At 44.9% G+C, this 16650-nt stretch overlaps 1 protein-coding gene across 2 annotated transcripts in view; it reads right to left on the reverse strand.

Moving 5' to 3' along the window:
• The window catches only part of PTH1R (parathyroid hormone 1 receptor), a 133712-nt gene that overhangs the window by 17448 nt on the left and 99614 nt on the right, over positions 1 to 16650 (reverse strand). For both annotated transcript variants that reach the window (XM_074845080.1, XM_074845070.1), the window contains 5 exons: positions 15821 to 15915; positions 12731 to 12917; positions 9588 to 9741; positions 3742 to 3802; positions 1861 to 1927 (listed from right to left, as the gene is read on the reverse strand). In XM_074845080.1, the coding sequence (XP_074701181.1) occupies positions 1861 to 1927; positions 3742 to 3802; positions 9588 to 9741; positions 12731 to 12917; positions 15821 to 15915 (564 nt within the window). The remainder of the gene's footprint in view (positions 1 to 1860; positions 1928 to 3741; positions 3803 to 9587; positions 9742 to 12730; positions 12918 to 15820; positions 15916 to 16650) is intronic.

Raw genomic sequence — 16650 nt, forward strand, 5'->3', positions numbered from 1 at the left:
AAGGGAGGGATGGATAGACCAACAGGCAGAGAAGCACACAGCCTGGGGGCATATAATTAATTTTCATTGGAAACCAATCTGAAAGGAAAAAAAAAAAGGAGGCTGTGTTTCTCATAGGAGTTTTTCTAGCTTCAAAGGCTCAAAAGTGGGGTCTTGCTCTGCATTTGTCAGCTAAATTGAAGATGTCCAACCTTATCACAGTCAGGCGGGACACTCCTCTGTCTTCCTGAAACATGTGCTAAGTTTTAAAAGAAATCCAGACAACTGAATAACATCAAAGCTAGCAGCAGAGTGGAAGGATTTTAAGCCCCTCAGCCTCAAAACTCTCTGCAAGTACATCCAGAAAATGTGTAACTTAGTCCAGCAACATATGACCAGCCAGTGTGGGAATTGAAAAGGCAGCCAAGTGAACAATATGAACCCACAGAAATTAAACAGAAACAACCCACAGAATATTTTTGCATGATAAATAGCTGCATTTGCAAATAGCCAGGGTACAAGCACAACAGAGCCTCATGAAGAAACATTATTTTTACAAGTACGATCCTCAACTGAGCTCTTTCTCCTCTGTTAATTGGGCTTTAAATTAAATGCAATGGGGTTGCTGGCATTCATCTAGTTGAACTATCTGAACTTTCTTCTCCATCCTACTATTTTGTTTCCAATGACCACGATGTGGGCTTGGTGATTTGTTTCTTCCAAGGTGCAGAACTCACTGCTAGAGCCAGGTGGAGAATTTCCACCAAAAGGAAATTCTGATGAAGAAAAAAAACCCCTAAATCCAAAGCAGCCCACCTAATTGCATATATTAACATATTCACCTCAGAAACTTTCCTGCTGTTTATATGCAGATGGTCTGATTTTCTTCTTACCCACACCGATCATCTTCCAAGGCCTCCTGATTTGTGACTCGGAAGTATATAGAGCTTGATGAAAAACCCTCCAAAGACTACAGAGACATTCTTACTGATTCCGCTCAACTACTCATGGATGAATGTAAAGGGGGACAAGGATGTGTGGGAGCGGACAAGCTCTTTTGCATGCACTTATCTATCCATCAGAAGATGGAATAATGGAGAACCATAAAGAAAGACAGAGGGAGGAAAGAGGGTAATTCATGAAAACAGTGAAAGCAGGTTCTCTAGCTAATTAGGACCCTGCTCAAGCAAATACATAACTACCCACCAAATCCTCCTTGTGCAGATAATCATATCTTGAAATTGCCTCTCTAGCTTGTGAGAGCTCAGTGCTGTGTCCACATAATGTCACTTATCTCCTTTCTGTCCTCTCTGGCTGCTGGGTGGGGGATGAACTAATCCTCCATCAGTAATTAACATCATGTCCGATCATAGCTGGGATGGTTTAACTTTCATCCCCAGCTTTGAGCTATCCCAAGCTTTTATCAGTTCAGAAAGATGAGTTTGAAACAATCTGATGACACTGAAGCATGCCAGGGGAAAAGGTTTGGTCCAGCTATGGAACTCAAATTTCATTCTTCCCAGTGGAGATGCCTGTTGAGAATGTGTTATGACCCCTGAGGGTTTTCAGTATTACCCGGGTTGGAAACATTGGTTTGAATATTTTATTAATGATTTTAGGGTTTTACCCCCGTGTCGTTTTTGTCTCCTAAGCAAAACTTGAAGTTGCTCATAAACCCTTCTGCTGTATGCAGCTATCAAACTTACAGTCAGGTCAAATATAAGGCCCTTAAACTGGCTGTATATAGAGACTCCACACTATTAAGGCAGGATCTGTGTTAACAGGATGATTAGAGTAGGGCAGCCTGGCTCAACTCTTCCCACTGAGCCTGCATTGACCAAAGGCACTGCCTCCCGCACCTTGCGATCAACCAGTACTCACCACGATAGCTGCCAGGATGGGCACCTGAAAAATCCATTTTAAATTGCCAGCACTCAAGTCCCAACACCTGAGAAGAAATTGACATCCCATCAGGAAATTATTGTTTACAAAGAGCAACAGACTCAAGTATCTTGTTGGATAAATCCATCCTGGAAGGATGGGTTCATCCAAAGCCTGGTGTAGTGGAGGGACCTAGCTCTAACTCTGCCTCCAGTCAGCATGGCTTCGAAACAGCCCTTCTCCTGCTGTTACACTAGTCAAAGCTGAAACTACTACTAAACACATTTAAAGTTATGCTCTTCATATGGTAGAACAGCTCTTTCCACACTCATCAAGACTTGTCCCTTCTGGGCAGGAACCCACCCTTTTCCACTTCTTCACCTCCTTACCAGAAAAAAAAGAAAATACTCTAAGAGTAATCCAGCTTTCATGAAAACAGAGAGGCTTGGAATAAACCTGCACAACTTTGCGTGGGTACAGGTCCTGTCTGAAGACATGGTGATGGGGACAATACTGTGGTCCTACGTTTATTCCTGTGCTTCCTTCAGGCCTGCTCTTTGCAGTGAGACTCAGCCATGGCCCACAAAAGTCTTCATCTCCTTTTCATCTTCAGCCCTTATCCAAGTGAAAACTGGAAGGGCAAACTGTTGGTGGCGTGGATGTTGGGCTACGGTCCTCCGTCTGCGAAGAAGGGACTGAACACTGTTTCCTTCCAGGCGTTTCCAGCAGCCATTGAATAAGGTCACTCAGTGTTAATTAGTCTGTTTGAATTCTCTCCAACCATGGAGAGAGGAGTGCCACAGGCTTTTCTTTATCTGAGCCAGACAGCCCCCACATGGCAGCTGCAGTTTTCATTTCACAGGCCAAATTCTGCCAGGCAGTTATTCAAGGAAAGCGAGAGGCAGGGGCAGAGAAACCACCAGTGCTGACTGAAAGGCTCTACGAGGATGAGCCTGTGCCAATGCAGATGCGTCACACTTCAGGAGCTACTCCATCCTTCCAAGCCTGGAGCTGAAATCCCGTTTGGAAAGCAGCGTCCTCCCAGGAAAAGCCATTTGCAAAGTTGCATGGAGGCACCCCCCCACTTCTGCTGGCAGATAGTGGGCAGATGAAAGACGTTGTGTGGTCAAGACTGTGCATTATGGCGGGAAAATGTGATTGTTTGGGGCTTTGAAGATTGGAGGGTATGGCTGCTTCATTCAGCATACTGTAAGAATATGAGACCATGAGGGTGCATGTGTCGGATCAAAGAAGCAGCTGATCCATATCTTGTTTCTGTCAGTAGCCAGAAGCTGATATTTAAGGTGGAATAGGTAAGCAGGTAGTAATATTTTTCTAGAATATTCTTCCAACAATTTGCTGTTCAGGATGCCTTCCCGAGCCAGAGTGTTACTGAGTATCTAATACTCTAGAGGAATTATCTTCCATGAATTTGTACAAATGCTTTTTAAACCTAAGGACATGCTGACATCCACACCTCCTGCAGGGAGGAGTTACAACTTCATCACCTCAACAATGCCGAACTGCCTTCTTTGACTGTGCTGAACCTGCTATGCCTCAACTTCACTCCCATTCATTCAGGCTTTTAAAGATGCCTGTCCTGTCCCTGCCTAACCATGAAGCAGTCCCTTTTAGCCTCAGGGACAACAGCTACAGGTGTTCACATTTATCAAATTCTGTAAAAGCTAAGAAAGTTGCATGCACTTTATCCTTCCCTTCCACACCCCCCCCCCAAAAGTTTGCTAACCTCATAGTAGAAATCACTTCTGGCTTTGCCTGGTTCCTTTTTTCCTTTTGATTCACCCACAAAGTCACCATTGCCAAAAGGCCCACAAAAGCATCAAACATAAAAGGGAGCAAAGAAAATCCAATGCGACTTACTCTGTGTCGGCTAGAGTGGCTCTCACGCTGGCCCATGCTGTAACAAATACAGCAGGGAGTCCTGCAAAAAAACCACAGGTCAAACGGGGTGAGTAGGGGGACTAGAGGGGCTGTGTTACCATAAGCCCAGGTGGAGTGGGCTAAAGGAAGGTGGAAGAAGCAGTTTTTAAATATTCAAACATAATCTAGACTTGGAAAGGCTGATCTTGGTCTCACGTCTCTTCTGTAGTCCAAACAGTAAACCAAGCAGTGACAGGGAGCATTTTCTGGAAGACAAATGTCATGGTCTGGACATGTCCACGCTACTGAACTCTCCTGTCTTTCAAAATAGAGCACTTTGCTTTCCCAAGTTGATGGCCAGGAGTGGTCCAGGCTTAAGCTACCTCCTGATTCATGTTTGGGAGACACCCAGATGATCTGGGCCTGAGACGGGTCATGGACTTGACAGGATAAATCATCAGGTCCCGTGTCTTTCCTCTAGCACTACTTTCTAGATACATAGCCTATAGTCACCTTGAACCTGGGTGGCTGATACCTGCTCTAGCCAACTCATTCAATTTGAAGCAGAGAAGGGTTTTGTACAGCACACCTTTCCCAAGATATTTGTTCCCTTCCCCTGATGTAAAGGAAAGGTAGATCCAGAGTCAGGCTCAGACCATTTCTCCCAGCACAGGGCTGGATGGATTAGAATTTTGTTAAGTGTGAGAGACTTTCTGCATGAAGCAGATAAACACTAGAATTTAGGGTAAAGCTTGAAAAATACTCTAGCCAAAGTTTCACTCTCAAATAAACCATCCTTATTTCAGCACAGTTACACTAGGCATCATCTTTTCCCTGTGAAAAGTAAAAGAATCACCAATATCCAAATGTAATCTTCTGTTTATTTTTTTAGGGTCCAGTTCTGCTTTATTTGTACAACTGAGTCCCCTACTGGCTTCCCTTAAAAGGCAGGATCAAATCCACAGTAGCTTCCACAAATTCAAGAAGAATAGCCCCTTTCAGGTGAAAAAAAAAAATTAAAAAATAAATAAAGGTGACATTTATCACCAATGACTGTAAATATGCTGTTCACAGTCTAAGCTCATTGGCGCTCGGCATGCATAAGCACACGCTTAACTTTCAGCATGCACTTAAGTCTCATTAGGGTGCTTAAAGGCTTTCCTGACCGCGGACGCTTTCCTGAGCTGGGGTGTGGAGCAGGGACGCCTGTCTCATACACACATGGACAACGGGGCCGTTATCTTGGTTGAAACCTTTAAATGCCATGGTAATATAAGAAAGCATAAATAATTAAACACAGAGCCTCACTCAGGACCAGCGCAGCAGTGCTGCCTACAAAGATACATTTATAAGGAATGCACCCTGCTTTACAATCCCCTGCGATAGCTGACGCTGGAAAGAAAATACTTAACCTATTGCACTGGGAACCTGTAGGTGTGTTGAAGCTGAGGGCTTGGGGAAAGTGATGATTTACTGTAATAAGCACCATCTATTTCCTTAATCATCTATCTATGAAAAATATGTGCATGCTCCGGACTGCTGGCTGAGCTATCAAAGGCTTAAATGCATATAACTTTGCTGGTATCATTGGTGATATTCCAGTTTATATCAACTGGGAAACTGGCCATGTTGAGAGGCTGACATGCCTGCTACCTGTCTGTGAGACAGTGGATGTTAACCCACTGTTGTGAAGCTCTAAGTTTGAAAGACGGGTTGTTTCAGAGATTTGGATGTGTTTGACACGTACTTGTTCCTCTTTAGCCTGTCCTGCACTTCAGAAGAGACACTGTTCCCATTCATATTAATCCTGTGCTGTGTTCAGGGTTCCTAGCAACAATAAAATATACAGGAGAAAATAATTATACCTAAAAAATCGCTATGTGTGGATTTATTGTGCTCTGTGCTCTGCTGCCTCTGTTCAGGCAAGCTTAGGAAAAGGATCCTTGACATTTTCTGCAAAACACACACAGTGAATTCCTGGCACCAGTTTTATTGCTACATTTGTCTTTCTGCGTCTCTTACATCGTTCGTTTTTTTTCAGTGTGAACAATCGTTACTGTTCTTAAATTTACAAAAACTGGTATGAATCCTCTCCCTCTCTTTCCTGTGCCCCATTTTTAGATTCTCTCTATGTCAGCATAACATGGAGCACTTGGGCTGTCAGGTAATTTCTAGAGTTCAGTCTTTTCCTCCCACTCTGGTAAGTTAGTCTTTCAACATGAAGAGTCAGAAGGCTTAACTTTGCCTCCAGCATCTTTTTTACTTTCAGAGGGTGATGACTGAGTTTTTGGTGTCTCCACTTGAAAGTCCTGGTCTGTGATGCCCCAAGATTGACTATCCCTCCTGCTGAGCACTCACATCACCCACTGATGGGAGAACCATCAACCTGAAAATCAGGGCTGAGGTCCTCAAAGTTAGACATCCAATGATATCCACAAGGACACCCAAGAGGATGGAGCTCTGTGAGCAGGAAAGTCATATGTGATTAAATGCATCTCTCCAACCCACCAGAGAGAGGAAAGTGAGTCTCCAAAAAGCCTGTGATCTCCTGGGTGGATATGGGCGCAGACAGATGCAGGCGTGGATGGAGGCATGCATGTCCTCCCCCTTGCACATATGAGCCCCATGTGCACGACCGGTGTGACGCAGGATGAACCCCACCGGGCAGCGATGCTGTGAGTGACTTCTACAGAATCCACATTGTATGCGCTGTGCATTTCCAGTCAATACACACAGTGTGTACAATGCAGGTGCTATAAAGTCAGGTATCTCCCCATCAGCTGGAAAACGTGCAAACCTCAAGCTGGGCAAAGTCTGGTGGCTACCACAACCCCCTGCTCTCCTCTCTTTTCTTGTGTATGTGTCTCATAGCAGTTGGAAAAATGGCTTTCATGCATGTGTCAAAGCTGTGAGTAAGAGAGGCAGTTGCAAAGCGACTGCTAAAAGAAAGTTTTTGAATAAAGTCCTTGTGTAGGTCTGGAGAAATCTGGTCTCAGTTCCCTGCTATTTGAAAACCTCTCTGAGGAACAATGCATGTGTTTTTTCAGTCCTTCCGTGCCACAGTTTCCTAATATTAAATGGGGCTAATAATACCCTCTTCTGCCTCTTGTCCTGTTAGGTACAAATACTTGCAGGCAAGGATGACTTCTGCTTAGATAAACATGCAAGGTTCACCCTCACATCTATTTGGACCTGAGCACCTCTAACAGTACCACATCAATCTATTTGTCTTTTCCAGGTGTCCCTGCAATCCTCATTTGCACCGTAGCTGAAAGCCAGTGCAGCCCAGTTGGGGGGGGGGGGGGGGGGGCTGGAAATTAATGTGATGTGAACAAAAAATGCCAGTGGAATCAACTTGGGTTTTCTAGCTATTGGTCATGGTTCTTAGACTTCCTTCATAAAACAGCTGCAGGGAACTTGAAGTCTGCCGGGGAATTTATTGTTGCCCATAATATTATTATTTATTTTTGTTGGGTGCTGGCAAGGAATGATTTCCTTTCTGTCATCAGTGTCTCCCTTGCAAGAAGGGTGCTGCAGACTTTCATGGAGCTGTGCTCCCTTGTGCCAGTGAGCATGTGGATTGAAAAGACTCGACAAAAATCTTTGGGTCTGACATCAAAGAGTAACTATATGTCCTGGTTTCTTCAGTAGTCTGGAAATAAGATATTGTAGGGTGATGTTTGCTCCCCACCCCCACCTTGGAAATTTTCAGGCAGAATAAATGCATTGCTGTTTGTTGTTACTCAAGTAAAAAAAAATATCCCAGCTTTTGGGACGAACTTGTCCTTTCTGCACCTATGTGGAATGTCATAATTATTTATCACTGATTCCCTGTCATTCATTGCTCTGGTATGGGCAGGATCCAGTACCCACTGCAGGCAACTGGAGTTTTTCCACTGACTCCAGTGGGTCTTGGACTGGGTTGCCCTTTCCAGTGCCCAAAAGCTATCAAAACAATACATCTCTGAGGGGGTGTGTGTGTACATTATCATGCTAATCTAAACAAAGCAAAACCAAATGCAACTGGAGGGATCCTATGTTCTCATTCAAGAGGAATTTAAATTGAGCAGCCTCAAACTTTTGGAAGCACATAGATGATTGGTGTTGTGACAGGTGTGACTTCAGCTTTGTGGTTGCTCTGATAAAATGATTATACTCTGGCAGCGGTTGGAAGAATTAATGAGAGGAACCCATGCTTGTTAGACTGTTTTCCTTTGGCTGCATTACGAGCAGCATCAAGTTGTTTTTTCTTGTTAAACATATGGCATTATTTTTCAACTGCTTCCCTCTCTTCCAAAATTTGCTCTGGGGAATTGTTTCTTTAAGTCTGCCCTGTACAATTTAATGCCGTTTTCTGAGAAGCAAATTTTACTTAGCTTGAAGGTTTGGAAGAGGATGGGTTTTGTGGGTTTTTTGATTTGTTTTTTGTTCATTTGTTTTAAAAAGGAGGTGACATCTAAAGTCCTCTCTGTCTCACAGCACATGAGGTAAGAAATGACCTGTCCCCAAAATATCTCTCTTTATTTATTTATCTCCCCTCAAACCTACCAGCTGTCTGGGACTAGACTTTGCCCGAGAGATGGATGCCCACTCTGGGACTTGTATTTACACCTCCTGTCTTTATCAGCAGTTTCTGACCTATGCACTGGTTGAACTTGCGGTTATCAAGGAGCTTGTGGTACCTTTCACATCACATTTGGGAAGAAGGAAGGCTGGAGAGAGTCCTGCCGGCTGGACTGCCCTGGGTTACTGAATCCCTTGCTTGCTCTCACACAACAAAAACCTGCAATCCTCCGTAGACTTATTGGTTTGCTCAGAGCTCCACTGTTAGAGACACTGGTTTTCTTCCAGAAGAAATCATGTTCTGGAATGGGATGGTGTGGTGCACACATTAATCTTGTCCTAAAATGCAGTCAGGATGTGGCCAGGTGCATTTTGGACCTGAAAACTGGGAAGTGGCCCTGGGCCATAGAGTTTAGAGGTAACCATAGACACCTCTGAACAGGTTTTTCCTGCTGTAAGCTCCTCTGTAGACCTACACCCCATTATTCTTAGTTATGTCCTTGAAGATCGTCTATTATGCTTCCTGCTCTCCCTTACAGTCCACACACTTCAGACAACTCTGGGCAGTTGTTTGATTGTCCTCAGCCTATCAGCACCTCATAACTCCTTGCAAGCCAAAGCTAATGCCAGAAGGGAACAGAAAGCACATTGTCTCCTGAAATGTGTGTGCCCACAATGCCTTCCACTAATGAGCACCCTCCCTGCACCCACATCCCGCCCCTTTCTCCTTACTCCAGGAAAAGATGCCCAAGTTAAAAGAAAAGGAAAAAAAAATATTCCCCACAAATTGCAGGTTTCTACTAGAGCTCCAACACTCATGAAACCTCAGGAGCTTTTTAAAGCAACTGAGATCTGAGGTAGGAAATCAGAGCTTAGGTCTGACGTTGGGAGCAGATGCTCACAGCCGCACGCAACTTTCTGTCCCTCCAGCCCAACATCTCAGCAGGAGACGCTTGGCAGAGATGGGGATAACTCGAAGTGCACTAAAATCAGCTGTCACATGCCCAGGTCTGCTGCCCCAGAAGGATGGCAAGATGTGCTGACTCTCCAAGTCTGGGCTGATCCTTCCAGAGCTTCTGGAAGTATCACAATGCAAATACCACAATTTAGAAATGATAAAGGCTTCACAAGAGAGCTAACTTGTCCTTGCCGGAGTCATTGTGTTCTGATGCTCACCCAGCCTCTGTCCCCTCTCCTATATTTACGTATATACACTATCTTCTTCAAAGACTACCTCCAACAGGCTTCTTACAGCTCAGCTGTAAGGACCAGCTGTGACTTACCCCAGCCAAATAATGTGAATCCCCAAAGATATTTCTTCTCTGAGAAAAATGCCATGAAGATGAGGCTGTGGAGATAGAGCCCTTCCACCAGAATCCAGTAGTAATTGGTTGCCAGGAAGTAGAGGAAGAAGGTAACCGCTACTTTACAGCCCACCTGCAATGATCACAGAAAGACAGGGTTATGTGAGGAACATGGTGTGAAATTCTTGTTCTACATAAAGCCATAATTTACCAAGATGGGCTGGAAATCAAGATGGAGAAAGGAAAAAACCAAATCAGAAAATTCTGTTGCAGAGGTTTTACAAGGGGGGAAAAATAAGTTCAAGAATAGAAGAGATGAACAACTGAGAAGAAAGCTTCTCCCAGTCTGACATTGTGGCTCTAATAGCAAGTGAGTTGGGAGGTGTAGGAGGACAGGGCATGTGTGGAGAGACGCTGACCTGATCCAACTCTCTCCCAAACCCAGTGATGAGGGACTGACACGGTTTCTAGGGCAGCTGTGTTTCATCTTTTCATTGTGTCTCTTGTCCACAAAGGGCTGTGGCCAAGTCACCTTGGTCTGGGTGACCTGGTGCAAGTCATGTCACTTGGAAATATGACTCCGTCCTCAGCTCATGGAGAAATACAAGCACCATGCTAAGGGTGAGTCACCCCATCTTGTCATGGATGGCCAAGACAGGGTCCTCCACAGCTGCCTGTCTTTTCTCAATGAGTGTGAAGACACCCTAGATATGTGTTCTAGGCTTTGGTGACTGGTCCTCTAAGAAGCTGGAGGATTTCACCCACAATGTCAAAGTGTTTTCTGAACAGACCTGAGCTGCAACGTGGGAGACCTGGTAGAGACTTCCAGGACATACTGATCTTAAAAGGGCTCATAAACTGACCTCTCACTCCACACTGACCTGCAATCCTTTGCTTTCTTGAGTGGAAAACCCTGACTGCGTCTCAACGCTCCCCTGCCCTTCTGGCAGAGTGGGGCAAAGCCACCATTCTTCCAACATTTCTCAACCCTAGTAGAGAAAGGTTGCAAAGTAATGATGCCACATGGGGTTTATTGGTACAAAGTGACACATAAAGCCATCTCTTGTCAATGTGGAAATGCTAGGACTCTGGGTGGTTTGATTTCACAGAAAGTCTATGACTACCAAACACAGCTGATGGCAGCAGCAAATCTCCATGCTGCCCCTTCCTTTGAGAGGCACACAGTCAACTTGCAGAAAATGTCATGAACATCTACCTTGTGAATAAAAATAGTTTTTATTCTGGCACAGCTCTTATGCTAATCGTTTTCCAATCAAAATGAATATGCACATATTATATACATATCTACATGTATAAGTGTATATATAAAATATGGACACATTTACACCCATTTTCTTCTACAGACAACGTGAGTTAAAATAGAAGGAAGATCAATTAAAAATCCCTGTCCAAGTTTAATAATAATTTTTATATTTACAAAAAACCACCATCTACCCCCACACAGGGAGCATCAGGCAATAGTCACAAAGCTTTCACTTCACTTAGAAACAAAAGAAATACATTAATTGTTGCCTTCATCACTAGTTTGCCTTTCAATTCAGAAGAATAGGAAATGCCATTAAATTGCTAATATTCAAAGAATGTAATAAATTATCCTAATTATTTCTCATAATGAGTCCAGCCCAAGGAGAAACAGAAAACAATGCAGTAAAACGTTTTCTGTTCTTTCCAAAAAGGGTGTGTTTTGAAGCGTGCTGAGTGCTCCAACCAGAGACTTGCCAAATTAGTGAAATGGATCTCTGAAATAGGAAGGATACACAATAACAAATTTCCATTTGGGGGTACTTGGATGCACAGTGGGACTCTCCATATATGCTGATTTTATGTGGGGGTGTTGGTGGCCAGGTCTCTGGTAGCAGCACAAGCTGTGAAAGACTTGAGAAGCTGAATGAATACACAGGCAGAAAGTTTATTGCCACATTGTGAGAGACACTCCACTAGGATGTTTGAGCTAGCTCAGATTTTTTGTGTGCATTGAAGGTAACTCTTGATCTTAGATATTAAAAGCTACCTTCTCTGTCTCTGCAGCATCCAGCAATTCATGGATGATAAGCTATCATACCTAGGATCCACCATGGGAAATCTGTGATAAGACCAATGACAAGGAGAGCAGACAGCTTCAGCAGGTGGGGACGACTTTGAAACATGAGGATGGGCTTTCCCCCCAAGCACATGGACAATGCAGATACTGCCATCTGACCTTTCTATACAGTGAAAAGAAATGTACTTTTGGAGACAAGTTCAACTGACCTCACTTCAATTTTTATTTTAGGATGTGCTTTGTTATACCCTTGACTGGCTGTGTTGATCAACTGACTCAGCTGAGCATAAATTGAACCTGAGTTGACTAGATTGAACAAAGGTGTCTCCCTTGTAGACATCTGCTCTTTGCAGATGAACACTACTCTTCCTTATAACAGTGCATAATCCCTCCATTATCCCTTCTAAAATGTCCTTTTTTTCAGAATGGGAGTTATAAATCACAACAGGAGCAACAAGCTATGGTTTGCTGAAAAACTACAGTGGGATGAGATTGCTGCTGAACTTCTTCCTCACAAACTACCTCTGCTCTGGCTCTGGAGTCACATCTGGAAGCCTCCCAGGACACGCTGAACAGTGGCTTTGCTACATCTGGGCTGTCAGTTTGATGGCACCGTTGTTACAGCACAGCGATACCTTGATGGGTCGTACAGAGAGGAGCTCCAAGTGGAAAATCAGCTAGTTGCATGTTGTGGTGGGATAAGTACATGCTGTGAAATGCAAGGACTGATGTGCCTTGTGTTGGGATAGCCAGGAGAGTTTCCAGAGCCATACACTTTAGGGGGCCCCAGGGGAATGTTGAAAATAGTAGTTGTAGATGGGAACTAAAACATCAACCTTGACTTCACCTTTGACTGCCATGGGGAACAGCTCTTCCTTCCCTAGCTCTGGGACTGGGAAGACCCACTGGGCCAGTGGGTTGAGAGGGAGTGGGAAGGGATGGGGAGAGGCTGTGGAGGGTGAGGAAAGGGGGGGAGCCCTCAGTAGGGTGGCAAATCCCCTTGAAAGAGGTGAGGTGTAGGCACAAAACCTGGAGAACCAGCTGTTCCAGTGATACTCACAAACTGTGATTTATCTGCTGGAGGTGCTTCAGTAATGGACTTCAAGTCTTCCTCTGAGATCCGTTCCATCTCCTCCAAAGCTGACCCAGAGTACAAGACTGCATCCTTCACGAAGATGCTCACAGCTCTCAGCATGAAGGAGACAAATAGGTGCATGTGGATGTAGTTTCTAGTGCAGTGCAAACGTCTGGAAGAGACAGAGAAGGATTGGAGTAGTTTAGCCCATCTGTTGGACATGCTCAGGATCACCTCTGCTTCTGAAGAGCCCCAGCTCCACTCATCAGTGCTATGCCATGGGGAAGCAGTGCTAGTGCCACATGCTCATGGTTCACCCACGAGGTTGGTAAATGAATTAACTCCCCCACTCCAGGGGTTTGGTGGCAGCACACTGCTGCTGATTTTGCACTAGGACAACGTGTGCCTATACTAATTTATTTCTGACTGGGAAATCTTCCAAAGAAATAGGGATGCATTTCGCCTGTATTGGGCACGGGCAGTGTGGATGCACAGAGTGGGCAGTGAGGATGCACAGAGTGGGCAGTGAGTCTGCATCTGGAGGATGGTGTGTGTGCAGTGCACATGCAGCTGGAGGAGGGTATGTGATATGGAGTCGGTGCTCAGTGCGTGCACATCTGGAGTGCAGTGTGCGTACAGTGCGTGTGCGGCGCATGTGTGATGAGTTTGCACATGCAGGACACCGCACAGCGCTCATGCATCTGGAGGAAGGGAGAGGTGCATTCAGCATGAGGCACATGTGCAGTGTCTGCACATCTGGTGAACATCAAGATGAATGCAGTGGGGGCACAGCCAATGTGCACTGAGCCAACAACAGCTGTGCAGGGCGTGTGCATCCCTCTGTGTACGATGAGCACGTCCCCGGTGTTCAGCGCATGTGCAATGAGTGTGCAGCAGACATGCAGTCATTTTCCAAGATGTACAGACAGAAGGCAAGATGCATGCACCGTGCTCACTGATACTAAAGTGCATATCCCGTGTGTGTCTCTTCCACTGTTAAATCAATCCCTCCAACAAACCTACCCTTCTCAGAGTACAACCCTGCATTTAAAAACTTCATATTTTTCTGCACTTTGTGCAGAGGAAATGAACTACGAAGGCTACAGAACTTGTGGCCACTAAAAACCTTGCAGAGGTTCGTGTAAACTGCTAATCTTTCTGCTCAATCCAAATTCAGTAGCAACTACAGTGCGCTGGGCTGTTTTCTCTGTTTGCTGTTACAGACATTATCCCTTGCTTGGTCATGTTGAGCGGTTTCTGGGCTCCAACCCAGCAGTGGCAGCAATGACTCCACAAGTGTTGATTGTAAAGCGCTTTAAGATCCTTTTGGGGGAAAAGCTGGATAGTAAGAAGGGAATGGGTTAGACCCATATCTACAAGGTGTGTTTTAGAATTGATAATCATGCCTTTGGGGAGAAGAAGGAGCTAACTGACCTGTTGTGGTCCCCTTCTGTCCTCGACAGCTCTGTTGCTTGGCTAGCCATGCATTAACGTGTTAATGGATTTATACCCTCTTAAATCCCCAGCTCCAATAATGGAAATAAAAAATAAAAGCTGTGTTTTTTCCTCCTTTGGAGGAGATCGTGATAGCAATAACAGTTCTTTCCTGGGCTATTATAATACAAATTACACCAAGTGGAACTGCTGAGGTATAAATGAAGATGGGCTTTGTTCCCTGCATTTGAACTATAGTCAGTGAATCTCTGGATTCTGTATTATCTGGAATAAAATCCGTCTTGGTCCCTGCTGCTACTTTGCTCCTTGGGACAAAGACACTCTAGCACAGTCACCCATGTAGTCTGGGCTGTTAAGGGAAGTGCTCTGACTACATGAATAGAGAGCCTGCCTTCTGAAACTAGGAGTACTCTTGCATACATGGACATTAAATATTTTAACAACATTGCCAGTGTCCAGTGAGAAATGAAACAGGAGGGAAAGGGTTGGGAGGACAGGAGGGTGGTGGCAGGGATGGGTTCTGGGACTACATCATGTGAAGTGCCTCCAGGAGGGGTCTGCAGTCCCCTTTGGCACATGTGTGTGTCACAGATTCGGGCTCTGGGATGCTCTGCTATCCAAGTAAATCCCCCGACCTCCTTTTGTTCACTGCAGAGAGGGCTGAGCACTTTTAGAGTCAAAGGCCACACATTTTATTCCCAGTGGTATGTGTCTGGGGCTTAGCTCAAGCTTGCACGGTGGGAGTTGCTGAGCCCATCTGCAGACAACACATGACTGTTTGCTGCATGGAGAATTTCCCTCCATAGCTGTTGTCTGGGTCCTGTGGTCTGCTAGGAGAGGCCTGGTCTGCCAGCCACTGAAGGGAAACAAATCTGGAGCTCAGGGGATTGGGGCTCAGCACCCTTCTCTATTTGCAGCTCACCAGGTATGGTTTCCCAAACTTCTAGCTGTGACCAACACCTTTCACCCCTCCCATCCCATGGTCTCTGTGGCAGCAAGGAGATGCAACAACCAGGTCTGAGGAATGGATGGTGCAGGTTCAAAATAGTATTTAGGGGTCTACATCCCTTGGCAGAGGTAGTGGGAAGTGCAGACAACCAGAGTTAGGAGGGTGAGGGGTATTTTTGGATCCCTAGGTACGGCAGCAGCACGGGGAGATTGGAGAAGGCAGTTCAGTGCTTTTATATGTCTGGGGTCCCCTTCAACTGGTCTATTCTTCATGAATATTTGTATTTAGAGTGGAATTTCCCTTATAAAATCTTAGCTATCTAAAAATCAGCCATCTAAATCTAAGCCAATCATATGAAGGAGTAATAGGGACAGAAAAACCTAGAGAGTCTTTCAAGGGAGACAAACCTCTTCCTGGAGATGCCTCTCTTCCTGTTTGCTACAAAGAGGGTCTAGAAAACTCTATTGCAGGCAAGCGGAAGAAGTTCAGACAGCCCACCCACCATCCCCCAAGAAGCTTGACCTAAGTGACACTAACACAGCCCAAAGCACAGATGTAACCTCTTGTGGTTTGCTGAAGAAGCACATGAAACCCCAGTTTTATTCTTTAGGAAAGCCCAAGGCTTTTCCAGTCTAGTGACAACTCGCTTAGGTAGAAACAGAGCCGCCTACCTGAAGTATCCCAGGATAAGGACAGCAACTGTGAGGGATCCCAGAGAGATGGAGTATCCAACAGTATAAATCAAATAGAGGCGATCAAAGACCTCCTGCAGTAGAAATGATGGAAAAAATAGCGTCACATTAGAACGCGTCCTACTGCATCGTAACACAACCGTGGTAGCAGCACAGAGATTCAGGCTATCATACCTGCTGGGGTTGTACAGCTCTGGGTCTGGGAAGCCTTTGGCAATCAATCACGCTTCTTGTCACCTTTTTGACATAAGAGCAGCTTGGAAAGCGGTATTCATCTTTCCTAATGACTGGGTGGAGCTGGATTTTTACAAAGGACTAGTGATGAAGTTGGGTTAATCCCATGCCTGGGAGTTTTGCAACATTTTCATCCCAAAGGAACCCAAAGCGCTTTACAAACTCTCAGCCAAATCCAGAGATCACTTGGCAACTTTTGCTTGAAAAAACTGCCCACTGACCTGGGATTTTTGCTGGAACTGTAAAATTTAGCCACAAGGCTGTGCCATACCGTTGTTGAATGACTGATGTCCAGGCTGGTGGTGTCAACCACAGTAAACAGGGGGAGGATATACTTTGGCTGCAGGATATAAGAAGAAATCACCTGCATTTGTTTTTCTTTTTTAAAATCAAAAGCAGCCTATGACTCTGGTTATCCAATCCAGACACAACTTTAGCTTGCCAAAGTCCCATTGGAAAAGTTCCTGTCATAGGAGAGCTCATACTAATTAATCCTGTAGTGGGTTTTAGTTCTCTTGGCCCTCTATATTTCAGAGTTGGGCTTAAAAACCCTGAGCTTTCCATTAAATATTGAG

Source organism: Strix aluco, chromosome 1, assembly GCF_031877795.1.
Source record: "Strix aluco isolate bStrAlu1 chromosome 1, bStrAlu1.hap1, whole genome shotgun sequence".
Taxonomy (NCBI): domain Eukaryota; kingdom Metazoa; phylum Chordata; class Aves; order Strigiformes; family Strigidae; genus Strix; species Strix aluco.